The 18,497-nt window shown below is 37.3% G+C and overlaps 1 protein-coding gene across 10 annotated transcripts in view; it reads left to right on the top strand.

The window, feature by feature from the left end:
* LOC144637720 (uncharacterized) overlaps nt 1-18,497 on the top strand; it is a 113,824-nt gene that overhangs the window by 4,849 nt on the left and 90,478 nt on the right. Inside the window, exons 2-14 of one of the 10 annotated variants that reach the window (XR_013567769.1) lie at nt 1,130-1,318; nt 2,804-2,895; nt 3,802-3,899; nt 5,248-5,327; nt 5,515-5,625; nt 7,644-7,726; nt 8,919-8,982; nt 9,900-9,953; nt 10,935-10,989; nt 12,951-13,040; nt 16,243-16,361; nt 17,149-17,261; nt 17,504-18,466. Coding sequence is in view for 2 of the 10 variants with exons in the window: in XM_078496798.1 (XP_078352924.1) it covers nt 4,448-4,520; nt 5,248-5,327 (153 nt within the window). In the remaining 8 variants the exon portion in view is untranslated. Of the gene's footprint in view, nt 1-1,129; nt 1,319-2,803; nt 2,896-3,801; nt 3,900-4,406; nt 4,521-5,247; nt 5,328-5,514; nt 5,626-7,643; nt 7,727-8,918; nt 9,954-10,934; nt 10,990-12,950; nt 13,041-16,242; nt 16,362-17,148; nt 17,262-17,503; nt 18,467-18,497 lie in introns of those variants that run through there. The other 9 variants (XR_013567768.1, XR_013567767.1, XR_013567766.1 and 6 more) reach the window with 9 other exon arrangements.

Below are 18,497 nucleotides of genomic sequence, written 5' to 3'. Positions count from 1 at the left end.
CCCGGAGGGCTTTTGATTATCAATTGGAAACATCCAGAAAATACATCCATTCCCTTTATTTAAACACTTATTACTTTTACAGGTGTTCCGTTAAGCTTTACCTAAAGTATACAATAGCTTTAAATCTGGGTTGCAATTGAGCGAAAACAGTCAGAGTATCGTTATCAAGTACATTTGAAGCAAGGAACATGTTTCAAAGGAAAGAAAAACCACAATGTTTGTTCGCTAGCGGGAGCGGTCATGTGCACCAGCGATACATACTTATAAAGAAACCGCTGTAATGGCGTCTGTTTGAGCAAATCTTGTACGTAATGTTGAAGATAAATTGGGCAGGATATTGTCCACACATTTTCAAATTTTCATAACGTGTTAAGACAAAAAACAATTGAAATTCTTATTTCTTCATTAATTTAGGCGAAAACTAGTCGCAGACTTGGATATGAGATGGTTAATAGCGAACGAGACGCTTAACGCCAAGTTGGCTATAACGATCTCAAAAAAGTACGGGCACAATACACCACCTTTGTCCACTTATGGAGGACACTCTTCAATTCCACTCGTAACGACAGAAACAAGCCCCACTGTTGTGTATAATTCCCAGATCCGATGAATAATAAATGTTTAAAGTAAATGGTTTGAACCCAGGAGTATCAGTAGTTCGTATAGCGTGATCGTCCGGGTGAGAGTAGTTCTGAGAAGAACTGTTGTTGGTGACTGACGTTTCGACAACCTGAGCGGAAGTCATCTTCAGAGTCAAGTGAAAAGTTGTTGTCAGTCGATGATGTTATAAGTCTGGTCCGTTGAAGCTTCAAACGGACCAGACTTATAACATCATCGACTGACACTAACTTTTCACTTGACTCTGAAGATGACTTCCGCTCAGGTTGTCGAAACGTCAGTCACCAACAACAGTTCTTCTCAGAACTACTCTCACCCGGACGATCACACTATACGAACTAATAAATGTTTAATTACCAGCTGCACAAAAATTCATTTTACCAAACGTAATACCCTTCAATCCACTATTCTAGACGTGACATTTTCAATCTTTAATAACAGTCAAAACTAGTCATGTATTTAATGCAAATTAGGTTGACCTGACTATGTGATGTTGCAAATTTTATCCCAGACAACAACAACGCAAGTATGAAATACCGCTGTCTGACCTGTGGACGGGGCTTCACTCGTCCTAACCACTTAAAAGTACATATGATGGTCAACACTGGAGAGAAACCTTTCTCATGTACCGGTACTATATGCAGCAGGCAATTTTCCAGAAAAGCCAACATGATAAGGCACAGAAGAGGTCACGAACGAGGTAAGTGGGACCACAAGTCGGGGAAACAATTTAAATCAAAAATTGAAAAATCACAAGAGCATAAGCCTGACAAGACACAAGTAACACTAGTGGAAACTTTACGTTAAGCGCAAAAATTAAAGACTTGACATAACGATGGGGAAATGGTTATTAATATTTATTCCCACACAACATCAAAGAATTTTAGTGGCAGTCTAATTGCCTTTATTTTTTGATGTTTCAAATTTTGTTCCAGACAACAACAATGCTATTATGAAACACAGCTGTTTGACCTGTGGATGGGACTTTACTCGTCCAAACCACTTAAAAGAACATAATTTATGATGGTACACAGGCGTGAGAACTTGAGAAATCCTCATGCCATTTCGTTTTCTCTGTATACACACAAGCCTTTAGGCGAGTGTGTATACAAAGGAAATAGAAGTGAACAGCCGTTCGACTACAAAGTGGACCTCTGAGGGAATATCATCTGTTGGTCGAAATGAACCAACAGCAGTGAACCAACGTGCATAAATAGCGGCGCGTAAACAAATGACCTCATCGCCTGATGAAGACTAGCAGTATTGCAGTCAAAACGTTGCGATCAACATCTCAAAGCGATTCTATCATGAGACACATTCATTCCTATCTTACACCACGATGAACAATATTCACATCTTTAATGACATAGAAGTGAAAGTGTTGTGTAACTATTCTATACCATGTCATAGAAAATATGCTTACTAAATTTCGTCTAGAATAAGATCACTGTGCACAATGGGAAGGTTGGGCTGAATACCGTCGAATATCACAGCTTTCCTGTTTTCTGTTTGCCTGTATTTCTATGGCATGGTATAAACTTATTTAACTTAACAACCAGGAGTTAGCTCTAAGCAGTAGTAGCTTAGTAGTTGGCGTTGAATTAGTGTGACATGGCCTTGGCATTTATTGGTGTACTTTAGCAATGTGGCAGGTATCCTATGCTCTGACACTAACCAGTTTTGCGTTACTGTTCAAGGCCTGTTTCTGGGGGAATTTTCAGTACCCACATTGGGTCAGGGGTATACTATTGCACAGGGATGTCGCTAAGGGCCAGCTGGGGATATTTTAACCAGCTAAAATACATCGAAAATCCAGCTGAAATTTTCTTTTCCCAGGAAAACAAAGGCTTAGGTACACATTTAGAGCTGCTGAGGCCGGAAAAGCCAGCTGGGCTTGTTGATGAGCCAGATTAGTTTTTCTTAGCTACATTCCTGCGTGCACCTGAGTGCAGTCTTATTGTACTGCTACTTGTGGTAGTCTTACTGTGCGTAAATCAATCAATCAATAAAACAAATAAATTATTGAAATAAATCAACTTTGTTAATGAGGATTGCACAAAGCAGTCTTGTGACTGACAAATTGACCTTGAATTTCCAATCGAATTGCAACTTAAAATTGTTGTTTTTTTAGGTAACACATGCATAATAAAGCCAGATGGTTAAAGTCTGTGTCTTTTATCTCTAGAAATGTATATTCCTTACTGACCAGAGGAAGACGACAGACCAACACAGACAAAACCACATGGCCTGATTTAAATCAGACTTCATATGGAAATGGTGAGTTTATTTTTACGTATGTGTATGAGTGTCAGTTTGTGGAGAACATTCCTGCTTTTCTGGCAGTTTACGGGCCAGAAAATAAGGGTGGTTACAGTTGTTAGGATAAAACAATTTTTTCGTTGATAGATTTTTTTATTTTCTTGCAAAATGTAGATACTGAATAACAAAAGTGATCCATTATGAAAAAGCAAAGGTCACGGACCATTCAGAGAGAAAACTGCCAGCATAGTAAACAAAGTTTCGGTTAGTTTTAGGGTGAAGACAATGACCCTAAACCTAAACTCTTTCTCGAACCCTAGAGTTACTGAGTTAGGGTTAAGGTTAAGGTTTTAGACCCTAACACCCGTCCCACGCTAAGCCTTGAGTACACTTTTCTTGTGACTATATCATTTAAGTGTGCTTGCAATTAGCTGTTGTTTGTTGTTTTGAAAGTTTTATTCAATAAGAAAACAGTTCAACAGCCTGTTGATCTGATTTAACAAAACAAAGTAAACATGCAGTATTTTGGCAAGCCAAAAGGGCAAGTCAAAATACAACTGAAGAGTAATAATCAAAGGTTTCATTAAGGGCCAGGCACAGGGCAGATTGGCCAGCTGTGAACAGGACTTTGCCTGGATGTTTTTTAGCATCTGAGCTAACTTCAGTTTACCGGAGAGGGTTAGGCCTTGGTAATACTTTGCCTGGGTACAAAACCCTGATGGCTACCTGCTTAAAACCTCAATGAATTCCCTGAAAAATGTGCAGCGATACTTCACTCTAAAATTTCTAGTAAGAGAACTGATATCTACATGTAAGAGGTACATGTAGTTTCCTTTCCCAAAAATGCAGACTTGGCACATTTACCAGTCATTTAAGTTAAAGTTAAATATGTAGATTCAAGCCTGTTTCTTTTAATATCTCTAGGAACCTACATACATGTATATTTCTGACCAGAGGAAGACATTGGATCAAAACAGACGAAACCACATGAAGGATAAGCCAGACTTCGCATGGATCACTTGGTGGGTGGATTTTTTCATGGTCCCATTATAGCCCCATATAGTCCCATTATGGTAGCTCCAACTTAACCCATGGAAATCATATATCTTTGAACATATAAAGGAAGATATAACCATTCTTTGCTGTGAGAAATCAAACTGGTCACAGCTATAAATGTTGATTGTTTTGGAGACACACTGAAACCATTTGAAAAACTAAGCCTTAATTTTTCAAATCACAATCCATTTCCATCTGAGCAATCTGCAGCCAACAATGCTAGTTAACAGTTTCAGTGCTTTAATGTAGCATTTGTGTAATAAAAATGGACTATTATTTTCTGTTCAAAAATCTTGTAAAATTTGTGACATAGTCCCTTTAGAAAGCTGTCCGTGATTTTCCTCGGTATTTTACCATGGTTATTCCTGAAGGGAACTACTGCGCAACATAGCAATTAACTTGTTTGTTCAAAGTTGGGCTCCTTTGTTGGATAACTAGTCCCTCAATGATCTTTCTCTTATTGTGGTTTTCAGTGAAATGCAAACTCTGAAATTCAATCCTTGACCAATGGTTTATGCTTTTTGCTGCCATCAATCATCTGTGCAGACCTCTCGGGAAACAGAAGTTCTCTTCAACTGGGTCAAAAGGTACTCGCGTCTTCCAGTTGTGATTGGTAGATTTTGATCCATTTTGTTTGTTTCTTATTTTCATGGTTCATTTGCAGTCGCCATAATTATGATTTTGATGGCAGCGAAAAAGGCAATCGTTAGCAAAGATAGATCTTTATCATCCTGGACAGACTCTGAGGCCCTCCAAAGAAACACAATAATTATTAACCATGCCTTGTGAATCGGGCACATTCCAAGACAGTGTCTTCAGAGCTTTTATTATTTTACCTCATTCTTTAGCCAACTTGTCTAGGTAATATCAACTAACATGTAATATTTTTACTTACTGTCTAACTTGCCTTAAGTGCTGACCAGTATCATAAGGAACATGAATCTAATTCATGTTGATAAATACCATCACATTGTTTTTATTTACGTCTTGCTCATTAAATAGTGAAGCGCACAAGGTTTAAAATAATAGAATGCAAATGATTATACTCCCCCAAGAGGCTCAGACAACATCACCGCTATTTCTGAGAGAAATAGAGGGAATGGAGGCAAGGTTTTGGTTTCAAAAGAGTGTTTAAAAACATGGGCTTATTAAGAAAGTGCTTTAAGATTATTGTCTGCCATCCTGGTTTGTTTGTTTGAGTCTTGTCTGAGCCATGATGTCATTTACATGCTTCACTATTTTGCAAACTTACTTCTCATGTTACGGCAGTAGTATTGTCTTATGTGGCCAATTTTATTTGTTTTACCTCTTCAGGGACAGTGGCTGAACAAAACCGAAGGGAACCAAACATCTCTCACCATCATTTACAAATGTCCTGTCTCTTAAGGAAGAAGGTGAGCAATGGTAGTCTTATTGTGCTTAAATCAATCAATCAATCAATCAATCAAACTATTAAATAAATGAAATAAATCAACTTTTAACGAGGGTTGCACAAAGCAGTCTTGTGAGTGACAAATTATTTTGTAAACCTTGAATTTCCAATCGAATTGAAACTTAAAATTATTATTGTTGGTTTTTGAGGTAACACATGCATAAAAAAGCCAGATGGTTAAATGTATATTCCTTACTGACCAGAGGAAGACGACAGACCAAGACAGATGGAGGATTTAAATCAGACTTCATTTGGATATGGTGAGTTTATTTTTATGTATATGTGGTCCATTATTAGTGTGAATGTAAAAGTAAAACATGTAAGTTTAGTTTCACCCATTTAGCTTTGTGTCCATTTTTTATTGTTTTAAATGAGCTGTTTACATGACATTGAATCTGACAGTTACTTGCATCCTCAAAGCCAAGTGGGTGAATAACCTGTACATAAGGGTCTGTTATACTCTGACACTCTAGCAGTTTAATCCAGTTTTGAGTGTCAGTTTGTGGAGAACATTCCTGCTTATCTGGCAGTTTACGGGCCAGAAAATAAGGGTGGTTACAGTCGTTAGGATAAAACAATTTTTTCATTGATAGATTTTTTTATTTTCTTGCAAAACATAGATACTACCGTCGCTTGCATATAAGCTAGAACACGTGCCTCTGAAACATGATCTAATTGGGTATCAAATGTGGCATGATTGGTCATCAAATGTTTGAAGTTTAGCAGACCGTAACGGCAACTTTTGCGCCCAAACTTCAACACATTCTGGTTTCGAAACAGTCGAAATGGTGGAAAGATTGGATATCAAGACTTCCTTCGACAAATTGATCCTGATCTGTGTTGATATGCATTTGCAGGTTCACTTGAATCACTTCTGGTGCAAAGTTTCGCCTGTTGTCAGTGTTAATATGGTGAGCATTTTGAGCGTGAAAGTTGCCGTTACGGTCTGCTAAACTTCAATGTTTCATGACGAAACATGCCATGTTTGATACACAATTAGATCATGTTTCGGCAGCTTGTGTTCACGCTTAGATGCAAGCGACAACTTGCCAAAGATGTATTAAAAAGCTGAATCAAACTCTGTAGCCATGGGAAGTTCGTTCAAAGGGTTTTTGATGTAGAACATGAATTTTGAGATCATTTTCTTAGCTTGCAGATGTTTTCTATTATAAAGACTTAATTGAATAAAACTCTTTATGCTTGACTCTTGTGTTCATTGTTTACATGTATAAAATGTGTCTATTGAACACAGGCAATGGTTAAAAAATACACCAAATAAATTTGTGAATTTTAAAGGTGACTGCATGATAAAGATTCTAACATGAAAACAAGATACTTAGGGATTTGCTCATTTTTGTAGGCAGAATTTATACAGTGCTAAAATGGTTATCAGGTGAACCAAGGGCAGGGGAGACAGTTATGGCTCTAAATAATTGGCATCAAAGCAAGTGCACTAATATTTATGTGAATGATGAGAGAAAATTATACATTAAGATGAGAGACATGACTTGCAAAAAACTGCCTTAGATCACCTCATTCCAAGATCCAGGTGCTGACACCATTTTATAATTTAATAAATGGGGGGAGGGGTTAAAAGGAATGAAAGAAGACTTTCCTTGCATCATAATTCCTGAAAAAATTGTTTTTTATTACACCTGCTAATGTAGACAATGTTTTAATTAACTCTCTTACAAACATTAATGTTCTTGTGTAAGTGGTTGCATTGTATGTGTGAACTTTCTTACATGAAAACTGTCAGTAGTAAGCCACCTTAAAATCATGTATTTCTGTTTTACTTACAATTTAGTTGGGGGCCCAAGAGAGGCCCGCAAACCTAATGTTGACAGTGACCAGCGGATTACGTATAACACGTGCACACCACATTTATAAAATATATATTTGTTGTTCCATCATGAACAGATACAATGCAAAAGGATCCGAAAATGTATCATTTAAACAGGACGTTGAGAATTTTCTTTGATTAGAATGCAAAGAAACTGAGATAGAAGATTGGAATGTGAAGGTGAAGGAAGGTGCATCTAGGCCTGCACTTTCTAACCTGTGGTTACCACTTGTTATAAGTTCTTATAACTAGTTATTCTAGTAGAGTAACTGAAACCTGGTCTACCTATTTCCCTTGGATATAAGTCTGATCTACATGTATCCAGTAATCGAAATAATTGCTGTAACAGTTGTGGGCATGCAGTACTAATCATTTGATAAATCTGACAAATGCTCTTGTGTAAATTATTATACTTTTTTTTTTCTTTATTAACAGGTAGACAGACATCTGATTTGGGACAAGACAAGACAAATACATTATCAATTCTAGTTGATGATTCATTGCAATCCAGGAGCTAGGTAAACACTTGTGTTTTTATGCAGTGATCAAATCAAAACTTTTAACCTGGTTCCTTCAATGGCTTCCCTGCAGGGCACCGCACCTCCAGGAAACAGCCAAAAAAAGGAAACAGAATTATTGATAAATTCATGCAAACTAAAATTATTCCCTTGTGCTACATGAATGCAAAAGTTCAAAAGGGGTGCTACACCTGTACTACAGGGTGAGAGGGTAGGGATAGACCGGAGTATTTGAGGTCCAAGCTGTCAGAAATGTCCAAAACTTTATCACAGGTTTAATTAAGAGCAATATACATGTATTTACTGTTCTTTTTCTAACTTTTGCTGAAGGGATAACTGTATGATGTGATTCCTCTCTTTGGTTTCACTAATTTTTTTCATACCCCATTTTGGCCATATTTTTTTTAATTCCATTTCATCAAACATGGGCCATTGTGCATTTGAAGGGCTGTGCGAACAAACATTCCAAATTACTTCTGATCTAATATGAAATTCTTCCTTTAATTAATAAACATACACAGTGCAAATTGAAAGGAGAATCTAGCAATTGATCAGGAGTTACTTTGAGCTTTATTCTTGGCACCCCTTCATTTGGTAACCTAGCAACAAAAATTACCTCTAGTGAACAATGTCTGTTCTACATGTATCTCTCAAACACAAGTCGAATCATTAACGGTGTTGCCTTCTCTCGTCTTCTATGCAATTTATTCTCTCAGTTTAAATTCGCTGATTGGAAAAAATACAGTCTGTAGAGTGGAAGAATTCTCTGCAAGTTTAAAATTGCTAAAAACATATAAATTGGCAAAATCTTTAAGCAATGAGATTTTGTTCCCAAAAGTTTCTACCACTTGAGTAGTCGACTAGAAAATCCGAAAAGATTTAACTGTGTTAGTTAACACAAAACAGTAATAAAGTGAGAACATTCCAAGACTTTTGACTGAATTTCCTCATTGGGTGCTCCTGAAGGAGAAGGGCATGGTTCAATAAATTTCAGTCATAGAATATATAACAGTCATAGAATGTTTCTCAAGTTCTTTTATTTGTACTAATAATGTAACCAAGGTCTGTACTATCCCCTTCTAGAACCTACCCCTCTAGATGTTTGGTAAATGTATGGTCTTAATTGTGTTCACACTAAAAACTGCAGATAACATTATCCAACCAATAAATGTCTTTATTTATTTTTCTTCAGGAACAAAGAGCTCAATCATCGTACATATGCTGTTCACTCCTGATGTGCAGATCACAGATATGCAGTCAGTTAAGTACTGGACAAACTTTATTCAGTTCTATATCAAAATAATAGATACAGTAGGTTTATACTCAGGGCAATAACATTTACTGTGACGATTTTTGGTACTCATTCCCCACAACAACTTTGAGGCTGATCCTAAACATGTCAACGACACTTCGTTATTTAATGACAAGAGTAAGTAAAGGTCATTCCTTTTAAATCTGGGAGTGTTTAGGTTAAATATTTGTTTTCTAAAAGTGATTTACTAATTAATTTCACCAAAGTCTCTCCAAAGAGTTTCCTCATCTAGTACTGAAGCAAATGATCTTACATCAAAATAATATTGATCAAAATAAAACATTGTTTGGAATTTGGACTGTCTGCATGCGCTGAATGGATCCTGGACTTTGTACAAGAGATGGGTGTAAGAGCTGACCTGATAAGGGGTTAGCTCCACCTGTAAATCTCTTGATGAGTTACTTGATCTTTGAAGCAAAAACAGGTCCTACATTAAAACTGATCAAAATAAAAAATGTTTGGAATTTGGACTGTCTGCATGAGCTCAACGGATCTTGGACTTTGTACAAGAGATGGGTGTAAGAGTTGACCTGATAAGGGGTTAGCTCCACCTGCAAATCTCTTCCTGAGTTTCTTGATCCGTGCAGCAAAGACTTGTCCTACATTAAAATTAAGAGAAGCCAAAAATTGTTGATTGATTTAGTATTTGGACGTGCACTGAATAGATCTTGGAATTTAAACAGAAATGGCCATAGTGTTTTCACTGTAAGCAAATTTGCCCATTAATTTGCATATAAAGCAAAGCCTGATTTTAATTCAGTATCAAAGTTGCTGAAAATTGAATCTTGCCGTCTTCAGAACCTGATCTGAGCTAATTGAAGAAGACATCCTTCTCAAATTAATTAGTTTTTGTCTTTACAGGTGAAACCTTTGCAGCTGTTTAACGGGATGATCTTCCACTTTGCCAGTAAACAGGTGATCTCCCTTTCCATTCCTCAGAAATCACAAGTGCAGACGAATTTCCAGCCATTGTTGCATGCTGAGAAAAATGTGCAATAGTTTTTGGTAATGTGAAATTATCTGAAACTTCCACTGGGAAAACAGACATTTCCTTAAGCTCCCGGGGTCACTCCCAAGTGAAAGGGTGGGGATGCTCCTCGTCTTACTAAGGGGTGTATGGTAACTTAAGAGTGTACATCTTAGAAAACTAGGCATAATTGATCAAATTGCGAAAAAGGGGGTTGGATGATCTCTTCCATATTTAAGTTGCATACAAGCCCTACACAACTTGTAACCATGGTAACATTTTTAGTTAATTGGTTTTGAATTGAATTGGGACTTGCAGTATCTTTTGACTACTCGCCCTTAAAGGTAGAGCTTGCATGCTAGCGTGTGCAATATACCTTATAGCCAAACACCTATCATCCAATCAGAGCGAGTTTAATATGACCAAAATACTTATCATCCAATCAGATCGCATGTTATGGAAACAGAACATGCAGCTTTTTCCATTATGGCACGCCTATAGTAGGCAGTCCTAACAATGTATGAGTAAACAAAACTCGGTCAACTAATCAGAGCGTGTAGGCTCTTCCCGATCAGGGGTCTAGTTTAATTGGCATTTTATGCTCCAGCAGTGTTCTGTTCACTATCATTATTATAAAAAGGATCTGTAAAGCAAAGACTTGTCCTACATTAAAATGAAGAGAAGCCAAAAATTGTTCATTAATTTGGTATTTGGACATGCACTGAATGGATCTTGGAATTTAAACAGAAATGGCCATAGTGTTTTCACTGTAAGCAAATTTCCCCCATTAATTTGCATGTGAAGCAAAGCCTGATTTTAATTCAGTATCAAAGTTGCTGAAAATTGAATCTTGCCATCTTCAGAACCTGGTCTGAGCTAATTGAAGGAGTTATTCTTCTTAAAATATTTATATTTTTTGTCTTTTACAGGTGAAACCATTGCAGCTGTTCAACAGGATGATCTTTCACTAATGCCAGTAAACAGGTGAGATTCCCTTCCATTCCTTAGAAGCTGCGAGTTCAGACGAATTTCTGGCTGTTGTTGTATGCTGAGGAAAATGTGCAATAGTTTTTGGTGATGTGAAATAATCTGAAACTCCCACTGGGTAGACAGGCGTTTCCTTTAGATGGCTCGATTGGATTTACGAGTGACGATACCGTTCAACTTTGAGCAACTTGTATGACACCGTAAACAATCCGACTGAAAATTGATCAGTACAGCTGTACTTAAGAAAAATGAAAGTTTTGATTGAGATAAGTTTCCACCCATTTTACACGAGACCGATTTTCTTGTTATAGAGGGATTATTTTGAAAAAGGCTTCTACATCTTGGACTTGACAAAGTTTTCTCAAGGTCTGCGAAATTTGAAGAATTGAAGAATTTCTATGAGAGTGATTTCGAGAAAATTTCTGATGAAGTTTTGAGGTGCTTAAATACAACAAAAACAAAGCAGTCTTAAACCATTATTGAGAAAACGTTCACAAGGCCTGATCAAGTAACATTTTGGCCTTAAGTGAAGCTTGTCCTTTGATAGTTTAAATGCATACTAGAACAAATGTCTAGGAAAAAATGAATGGATTTTATGGTATAGGATTTAATAAAGCTGAAGCCAATTGTGGAATTGAACGCATTTTAGTTATCCTACTCAGGAACGGTTACAACAGTTAGATATTTACAAAAGCACCATTACATTCGTGGTCTGTCCGCTTAGAATTCTATACAGGACCTAAAATCATGACTTTTGCCACGGCTCTGGCTCCCATCTTTTTTGGGGGGGTCTGGGGTCTGCTCTCGAAAACAACAAAATCAAGCAACTAAAAAATGTTACCATGGTTACAAGTTGGGTGAGGCCTGTATGCAACACTAATATGGTGGAAACCAGCTGACTCCCTCTTCTGACCTCAGCCTGGTTTACTTACATGTAGACATAGCCTGTGCACAGCCGTCCTTCTCCGCTCCAAAAAATGAACGAAGCGGGACTGCTGTGCACAGGCTAATGTAGACAGTAACTTTTGAGGGCTTCTGATTCAATTAGGTTGTTCATGACAAAACTCCAATATTTATACTAGTTGAGTTCTTGTTTGGGATTGCATGTGAGTCACGTGACCATATGAGTCATACTGTGACAGCAGTGTAGAGTAAAGGTCGGGATACACTATCGCTGCGACGAGTCGCTCTGTGTGTACTGCTTAAAAACAAGTCGCTGCGACAAGGTGTTTGTTCGGTGCACAAACAGCGAATTTGGAAGGGTGGGAATGTGAACTAGTTTTCCAATTCAATATGGCGAAAATAAATGACGCTCTCTCATTGGTTAATTTACAATTTGTTGTAGCAACTTGTCGCAGACTTGTACACACGCTGTGACCGCTCATTTTGTCGCTGCGATGTGTCGCACGAATTCAAGCCAGTTTGAATTTGTACGACACATCGCAGGGACAAAATTTTGTCGCAGCGACTGGTTTGTCGCAAGAATGCACCAGGTCACACGAGGCGACATGTCACAGCAACATGTCGCCACGACGTGTTGCAGCGACGTGTCACATAGTGTGTCCCAACCTTAAGACTGATCAGACATAAAAATTGGTTTCTTTTCAGGACCACGCCCAGATTAGTCTGCTTATGGGGTTTCATTCCAATTTTCCGAGGAACTCCCCTTTTCCCTCTCATATAGGAGTCCCCCCCCCCCCGGGTCCCTTAACAACTGCGCACATTTGTGAACTGCTTCACCCATATTGGCTTAAAACGTAATTTTCAGGATCGGTATTGGGACTTCTTGACAAAGTATCTTTTGACTGCTTGCCCTTCAAGGTAGAGCTTGCCTGCCAGTGTGTGATTTCCAACAAATAACAAAACTGTCGAACTATTAATGCAGCAGCTTGTCAACTGACTGCCTCCTGACCTGCTTGTTTGGTTTGTAACTGACTGTAAGTTCTCGTCTATTTCAGATGACAACATGACAGACGCCATCTTAGCGGAAACTGCGCACAACTTCAGGCACTTTTAAGGAAACTATTGGAGTTCATCAAATGACCAACGTAAGTTAAAGAGATGCTTTCTAACATTTGTCATGAACATAGCATTTGATTTTCACAAAAAAATTGAAAGATGACTGAACTAATTACTCTTTAACGTATATAACGAAAATGTGATACGTCGGAGCCAAGGGTTTTCATTATACTGGAAGGAGCCAGTTCTTTCAAGTCGCACTCTTGGTTTTAGGTGGCTAGATCGGATTTTTGAGCGATGATACCTTTCAACTTTGAGCAACTTGTACGCCACCGTAAACAATCCGACTAAAAATTGATCAATACAGCTGTACTAAAAAAGATGAAAGTTTCGAATGAGATAAGTTTCGTCGAGATCGGAGTAACCATAGCAACATAATGACGTCACCTCCTATTTTACTCGAAACCGATTTTCATGTAATAGAGGGATTATTTTGAGAAAAGGCTTCTAGATCTTGGACTTGACATAGTTTTCTCAAGGTCTGCGAAATTTGAAGAATTTCTATGAGAGCGTTTTAGAGAAAATTTCGGATGAAGTTTCAGGTGCTAAAATACAACAAAAACAAAGCAGTCTTAAAACACTATCGAGAAAACGTTCACAAGGCCTGATCAAATAATATTTTGGCTTAAAGTGAATCTTGTACTATCTAATTACTTTGGGCGAAAATCTCAGAAATCGGTTCCACTGATTTCTTGAAACATCGGCTTGAATATGAACTGGTATGAAGTGTTACTTCGCTCTTTTATCGAAAAAGGGCCTTCGGTTACTAAAATGATCGCAAAATAAAAAGCGCTCGATAGAATTTTTTAAACTTGGTACTCAAAAAGAAGAATAAGTATGTAATGAAATATGCGATTTTCAACATAATTGAAACATTTTAAGGCAGCTAATCTAAAGCCTTAACTTAAGTAAACATTGCGCTGTTTTTAACCCGTCATGGTGAATTAATTTTTTTTATAAAAGATTATTTAAAAGTAAAAAAAAAAATTCTTGTGCAGGGACAGTGAGGTGGACTTGTAGCTGCAAGCCCCAAGATTTACGCGAGCAAGGCGCGCACCAAACCACTGCGCCAACCTGTTTCAGACACCTATGGTAAAGAAAATTGAACTACCAACTTTCTGCGCGGTCAGCTGGAACTCAACTCAATTGTGGCGCGAATTTCAGTCATGAAAATGCATTTCGTCGGATAAGCGTTTATTTTATTCTGTTTGAAACTATCAGCGGGTTCTAAATTTTATTTATCTCGCGAAATTACATTGAACTATCTTACAAATCAAGCCATAAAAGCTTAACTTACCTCGCAAGTTTAGCCAAAACTTGTTAAGGTGGCCCGCGGGTAATTCCGGGAGCGAAGGTGCTATTTTTTAAATCGAATTTTGGGAATGAAAACCGTAACCGATTTCTCTGATTTTTGATAGTCATAATAACAAATGTTCAAATTTTATAAAGCTTTACCTTTTAAAGCCCAAAATATAAACAATTGCGAGAAATAAGCACTTTATGAAAAACCTATTTTTCGAAAAAAATGCGAATATTTTCAAAACGCGAAGATAGATTTTTTTCTAATTAAGGTCAATTACTTCAAGTAAACCTAGGTTTCATGTAAGCAAGTTTCAACTAAATCGGCTGGGTACAAATTGCTGCACAGTTGACTGTTTATTTTTCGCATAAAAATATTGTAATTGGATATTTTCGCCAGCCATTGCAGCAATGCTTAATTAATGCTACAATCACTTCTGTCATTTGAAAGCTCAATATCCCCTAAAAAGTTGCTGAAAAATCTGAAACGATCGGATAATTTCCGCAAAAGTTATAATCAAATGAAGCATAAGTGGTTTACGGTGCGAAAATTGCAAATTAGAAAAATTCAATCTTTTTCGAATTAAAAAAAATCCGCGGATTTTTTTTCTTTTAATTTTTAGTATGCAAAAATCCAACATATAAGCAAACGCAATCATTTAGTTTCGAGCGTGAAGACTCCATGAAACTCGTCAAATTTGGCTCTTCAAGATAGCTACCTCTCGTCCTTCAGTTCAAAGCGCTTTGGAAACCCCTCAACTAACAGTAAATTATTCAAACCTGACGCATTCCCAAGAGTATTTTGCTCTCAAAGACATTCATTGCACAAAGAAATGCACAAATGGAAGCAAAGGACAACAACTACTGAAGGACAACATCCAAAGACTCTTGGGAATGCGTCAGGTTTGAATAATTTACTGTTTGGCGAGGGGTTTCCAAAGCGCTTTAAACTGAAAGACGAGAGGTGGCTATCTTGACGAGCCCAATTCGACGAGTTTCACCGGGACTTCACGCTCGAAACTAGATAAGAGCGTTTGTTTATATGTTGGATTTTTGCATACTAAAAAATAAAAGAAAAAAAATCGGTAGATTTTTTTTTAATTGGAAAAAGATTGAATATTTCTTAGTTTACAATTTACGAACCGTAAACAACTTATACTTCATTTGTTTGTAACTTTTGCCGAGAGTTTCCGATCGTTTCAGATTTTTCAGCAGTGTTTTAGGTGGTATTGAGCTTTCAAATGACAGAAGTGATCTTAGCATTAATTCAGCGTTGTTGCAATAGCTGGCGAAAATACCCAACAACAATATTTTGATGCGAAAATTCAACAGTCAACTGTAGAGCAGTTTCTACCCAGCCGATTTAGTTGAAACTTGCTCACACGAAACCTAGGATAACTTAAACGTATTGACAATAATTAGAAAAAAATCTATCTTCGCGTTTTGAAAATAATCGCATTTTTTCGAAAAATCAGTTTTTCATAAAGTGCTTATTTCTCGCGAATGTTTATTTTGTTTGCTCTAAAATTAAAAGCTTTATAAAATTTGGACATTTTTTATTTCGATTGCCAAATATCATAGAAATCGGCCTACGTTTACGTGCTTAAAATTTGACTTAAAAAAGAGCACCTTCCAGAAATACCCGCGGGCCACCTTAAAACTTAAGCCTAGTTTTCACTAGCGACGCAAGCACAAGCGCAATCATGCAAAAGGAAAAATTTTGATCCTTGTGCTTGTGCTTGCCGCAAGCAAATGCAATGCGCTTTTGCTTGATTCGAATCCCTTTTCACGGTGAAATAAGAGCTGTTATCCTTTTGCTTGTGTTTGCGTCGCTAGTGGAAACCAGGCTTTACATCGGAACTTAAGTGGGAAAGATGACATTGGAGTCAAGAAACAATTTTGTAAGGTAACGATATGTTTGTTTTCGTTTAGGTATCAACAGGAACAGCGAGCAGCTTTAAAGTTTGGCATGAATTTCGAAAGGATCATTAACGCCGTCATCAAAGTTCCTCTCATTGGCATTTTTCTGTGAACGGAAGAGGCAAGCTCGAGTAAGTTTTATTGCTAACATGTTTATGGTTGATTCGAATTTGAAATTTAAAATTTATGAGAGAAAACTTTCTTTGGCCAGATTCACATTTCATTGTCAGGTTAAGTCAATAAGCGATAAAAAATAAATTCGAGCGGAAGCCTAATTGTAACAATTTAAACATTTTCACTACGAAAAGTGCGATTCCAACACAGGATTTTTTCCAACTGGACGTATTCTTGCCGTTGTGTTGCCATCTAGATTCGTCCCAATTTTTTTTCTTGAAGATGATCGGATTTGGTACTTAATTGGGTTTGAAAAATAAGAGTCACCCATGGAAGATATGGGAATTTAATTTTTTTTTTTCATAAAAGTAAAGAAGAACAATCCACACACCAGGACAGAGGCTTGAACTTGTGGCTGCAAGCCCCGAGATTTACGCGGGAAAGGCGCGCACCAAACCATTGCGCCAACCGGTCTTGGACACTTAAAATAGACGAAAGTTTAACTTAAGTCGCATACTGTCGGCTGAAAGTACATGGACAGTATGTATAAAAATTAATGTTATTATTTTGCAAGTTTGTTTTCTTCTATAAATTCAATGAATCCAATCGTGTTCAAAGTTTATTGCGTCCCAGTAAAATTGTTCTTGTGCAGCTGATTAAAATGATGTGTTTACGTCTGCTAGTTTGTAGCATAATTTGCATCTTATATCCTATTAGAAATAAAACTTGCATAGCGTCTGCGAAAGTTGACATTATAGTCAAGAAACAATTTGGTAAGGTAATGAGAAGTTTGTTTGCGTTTAGGTATCAACAGGAACAGCGAGCATCTTAAAAGTTTGGGATGGATTTCGAGAGGATTATAAACGCCGTCATCAAAGTTCCTTTCACGGGCATTTTTCTGTGAACGTATGGGCCAAGTAAGTTTTATTTAAACATTTTCAGTACACAAAATACATCAACAAACTTGAAGGAAGTTTTTCTACCTTCATTTTAGAATCGCAACAGGACGTACGCGTGTCGTAACATGTTTTTGAGTAAAATTTTTCTAAGTCTTTTTGAGTTCTCATCCTTGTGGTAAAAGTTTGTACATACGCATGCGCGTCTGGTATGATAGTTTTAAGTCAAATGTTTAAGTCTTTTTGTTCTATTTGTCTTTCAGATGCCTTGCAAACGACTAGTTTGAGAGACGACTAAAATAAAATATCAGCCAAGGAAAAAAAATGAAAAATTGGGGGTACAATCCCAAGCCTCCCCACCAACCACCACTAACTACCATTTCTTTTATACTTATAGCGAGAGTTTGGCGTCCTCATCCATGTGGTACAACTTTGTACACACGCATGCGCATTTCGTCCCATTATTTGAGTAAAATTTTTCTAAGTCTTTTTGAGTTCTCATCATTGTGGTATGACTTTCTACAAACGCATGCGCGTCTTGTATCATATTTTGAGTCAAGTTTTTTTCTAAGTCTTATGGCGGGAAACGCTTGTATGTGCAATGCTCAAACATTATATATCTCTTTTTCAGATGCCTTGAAAATGACCAGTTTGAAAAACGGCCATAGCAAAATATCAACCTTGGAAGTAAGATAAAAAGTGTATGTACAATACACCACCTCCCCACCAGCCACCACTAACTACCATTTCTTATATACTTATAGCGAGAGTTTGGCGTTCTCATCCTTGTGGTACAGTGTACTCTAATGCGCATGCGTCGTGGACGAGTATTTCGTTGTTGTATGAAGTGAGGTGTACTGTACGTCGTAACTGTAAGTAGCTTTACTTCCAGTCATGACGTACAGTACATCTCACTTCTTACAAATTACGACATACTTGTTCAGGACGCATGCAAATTAGTGTTCACTGTACCGCAAAGATGCTAACAGCAAACTCTTGCTGAAAGTATAAGAGAAATGCTACTTACTGATGGCTGGCTGGCTGGCTCAACTTTTTTCTTCCTTCCAAGATTGATATTTTGCTTTACTCGCCACTTCAAAGACACCTGCAAAAGAGTCTAGCAAAGATAACGATGTTGAAACAACTCTGTACAGAAACAAAGCAATTTATTCTGTAATATTACCTTAATACAGACAAATCAATAAAACGATGTCACATTAATACAACAGTTTCAGTGTAAATATCTTTTGCGAACAA

The sequence above is a fragment of the Oculina patagonica genome, chromosome 14 (genome assembly GCF_052425735.1).
Source record: "Oculina patagonica isolate OP01 chromosome 14, crgOcupat, whole genome shotgun sequence".
In the NCBI taxonomy this organism is placed as follows: Eukaryota; Metazoa; Cnidaria; class Anthozoa; order Scleractinia; family Oculinidae; genus Oculina; species Oculina patagonica.
Note: the sequence above shows the minus strand (reverse complement) of the source record. Positions and strands in the feature narration are given on the sequence as shown.